The following is a 2,500-nucleotide window of genomic DNA, read 5'->3' as shown; positions in this document are numbered from 1 at the left end:
AAAAAAAGTGTAAGTTTCGTTTTAAGAAGAAGAAAGAAAAGAAAAAAAAAGAAAAAAAAGAAAGAAAGAAAGAAAAGTGTGTAAGTTTCGTTTAAGAAGAAGAAAAAAAGAAAAAGAAAAAAAAGAAAGAAAGAAAAAAAGTGTGTAAGTTTCGTCTTAAGAAGAAGAAAGAAAAGAAAAGAAAAAAAGAGAAAAAAAAAGAAAAAAAAGAAGAAAGAAAAAAAAGAAGAAAAAAAGTGTGTAAGTTTCGTCTTAAGAAGAAAAAAGAAGAAAAGAAAAAAAAGAAAGAAAGAAAAAAAAGTGTGTAAGTTTCGCTTTAAAAAAAAAAAAAAAGAAAAAGGAATTTCACTTCACACACACAAGGAAAACCAAAAATCCAGACACGCAAGCCAATACAGTAGAGAAGAAGAGGAAGAAATAAGAAAAAAGTAAGAAGAAGAAGGAGGAAGAGGAAGAGGAAGAGGAGGAGTAGGAAGAAGAGGAAGAGGAGGAAGAGGAAGAGGAGGAGGAGGAGGAGGAGGAGGAGGAGGAGGAAGAGGAAGAGGAAGAGGAGGAGGAGGAAGAGGAAGAGGAGGAGGAGGAGGAGGAAGAGGAGGAGGAAGAGGAAGAGGAGGAGGAGAAAGAGGGGGAGAAGAAGAAGAAAAAGAAATTGTAAGAAGAGTAAGATGATGAAGAAGAAGAAGAAAAAAAATGACGAAGAAGTAAGAAGAGATAGAAGAAGAAAAAATAAAAAAGAAGAAATAGAAACAGAAAGAAGAAGAACAACAAATGATAATAATAATAGGAAGAAAGAATAAATAATGATAAGAATAACACGAAGAAGAAGCAAAAAAAATCGAAGAAAAAAAGCCCAAACCTGCACAATTTTTTTTGCAACACCAAAAATGGTCAGACAGACTGTACAACTTGCTCAGTCAGTCTGCATGTGTTATATACTGCATGACATGAATCAGACTGCATGACATGTGTTAGACTGCTTGTGTTAGGCTTAAAGAATGTGTTAGACTGCCTGTGTTAGACCCAAGGACATGCGTTCAAGATAAAGGTGTCTGATTCCATATCACATGTTAGCCTTCATCCTATGACGTCCTGAAGTGCATGTCATATGTTAGCCTCTCAAACTACATGCCATATCATGTCATACATCAGACAACATGACATACAAAAGCCTATATGCCATCACTTAGACAGCAAGGCATGCATTAAACAGCATGCCATATTATGAACCTGTACAGCACATCCCAGACAACACAGCATACATCAGACATGACATACAAAAGCCTAAATGCCATTACTCAGACATCACGGCATACATTAGACAGCATGACATACAAAAGCCTAAATGCCATTATTCAGACAGCAAGGCATGCATTAAACAGCATGCCATATTATGAACCTGCACAGCACAAACCAGACACCACAGCATACACCAGACATGACATACAAAAGCCTAAATGCCATTATTCAGACATCACGGCATACATTAGACAGCATGACATACAAAAGCCTAAATGCCATTATTCAGACAGCAAGGCATGCATTAAACAGCATGCCATATTATGAACCTGCACAGCACAACCCAGACACCACAGCATACACCAGACAACATAACACACAAAAACCTACAAGCCATTATCCAGACACCACTTCATAATCCAAACGCCACATTAAACAGCCCGGCATACACGTCAGAATGCATGACAGAGCAAAGAGCCATAAGGCATAGAATTCCATGATCATGCCATTACCTTCCTAAACTTGCAAGATGCCCAATTCGCTACAGCTTGGAGAACCACACACACTGATAGCATCACCTGAAGACAGTTAATCTAAATGTTAATCTAATAGTTATTCGCTAAACTCATCATATGCGTGAGATATGATGAGGAAGAAAGAATAAAAATGAAAGATTGAAAGGGAAAAAGAGAGATAGGGGGATAGAGAAAGGGATAAAGAGAGAGAAGGAGAGAAAGAGAGAAAGATAGCAGGGAGAGAGGGGATAGATAGAGAGGGAGAAACAGAGAAGGAGAGAAAGAGAGAAAGAGAGGAAGGCAGACAGAGAGAAAGATAGTAGGGAGAGAGAGAGAAGGGGAGAAAAAGAGAGAGGAACAACGAGAGAAATAGAGAAAGAGAGAGAGTGAGAGAAAGGGAACAAGAGAGAAGGACTCAAAAAAAAAATGGAAAAAGGGTTTATATCCAAGTCATTTTTTTAAAGATCATTTTATTTCTTTTCGTGCAAGATAGAGGTATGTATATATCATTTGATTATTTTCATTCTTGTTTATTATTATTCATTGTGTTTTGCTATTTATGTGTTTTGGGGGATTATTGTTATTTGTGTTTCCTTGTGGGTGTGTAAGTTAATTTGTATATCCGTTCATGCTGCTTAACGATACGATCTGAGACACACACACACACACACACACACACACACACACACACACACACACACACACACACACACACACACACACACACACACACACACACACACACACAC

The 2,500-nt window shown here is 37.5% G+C and overlaps 1 protein-coding gene across 13 annotated transcripts in view; it reads right to left on the bottom strand.

The window, feature by feature from the left end:
* rols (rolling pebbles) overlaps positions 1–2,500 on the bottom strand; it is a 244,728-nt gene that overhangs the window by 241,141 nt on the left and 1,087 nt on the right. For 9 of the 13 annotated variants that reach the window (XM_070118587.1, XM_070118577.1, XM_070118580.1 and 6 more), the window contains exon 2: positions 1,749–1,814. The exons of the other annotated variants lie outside the window; for them this stretch is intronic. In XM_070118587.1, the coding sequence (XP_069974688.1) occupies positions 1,749–1,811 (63 nt within the window). In that variant the 5' untranslated portion in view covers positions 1,812–1,814. The remainder of the gene's footprint in view (positions 1–1,748; positions 1,815–2,500) is intronic. 13 annotated transcript variants of the gene reach the window in all.

The sequence above is a fragment of the Penaeus vannamei genome, chromosome 42, assembly GCF_042767895.1.
Source record: "Penaeus vannamei isolate JL-2024 chromosome 42, ASM4276789v1, whole genome shotgun sequence".
NCBI lineage: Eukaryota > Metazoa > Arthropoda > Malacostraca > Decapoda > Penaeidae > Penaeus > Penaeus vannamei.
Note: the sequence above shows the minus strand (reverse complement) of the source record. Positions and strands in the feature narration are given on the sequence as shown.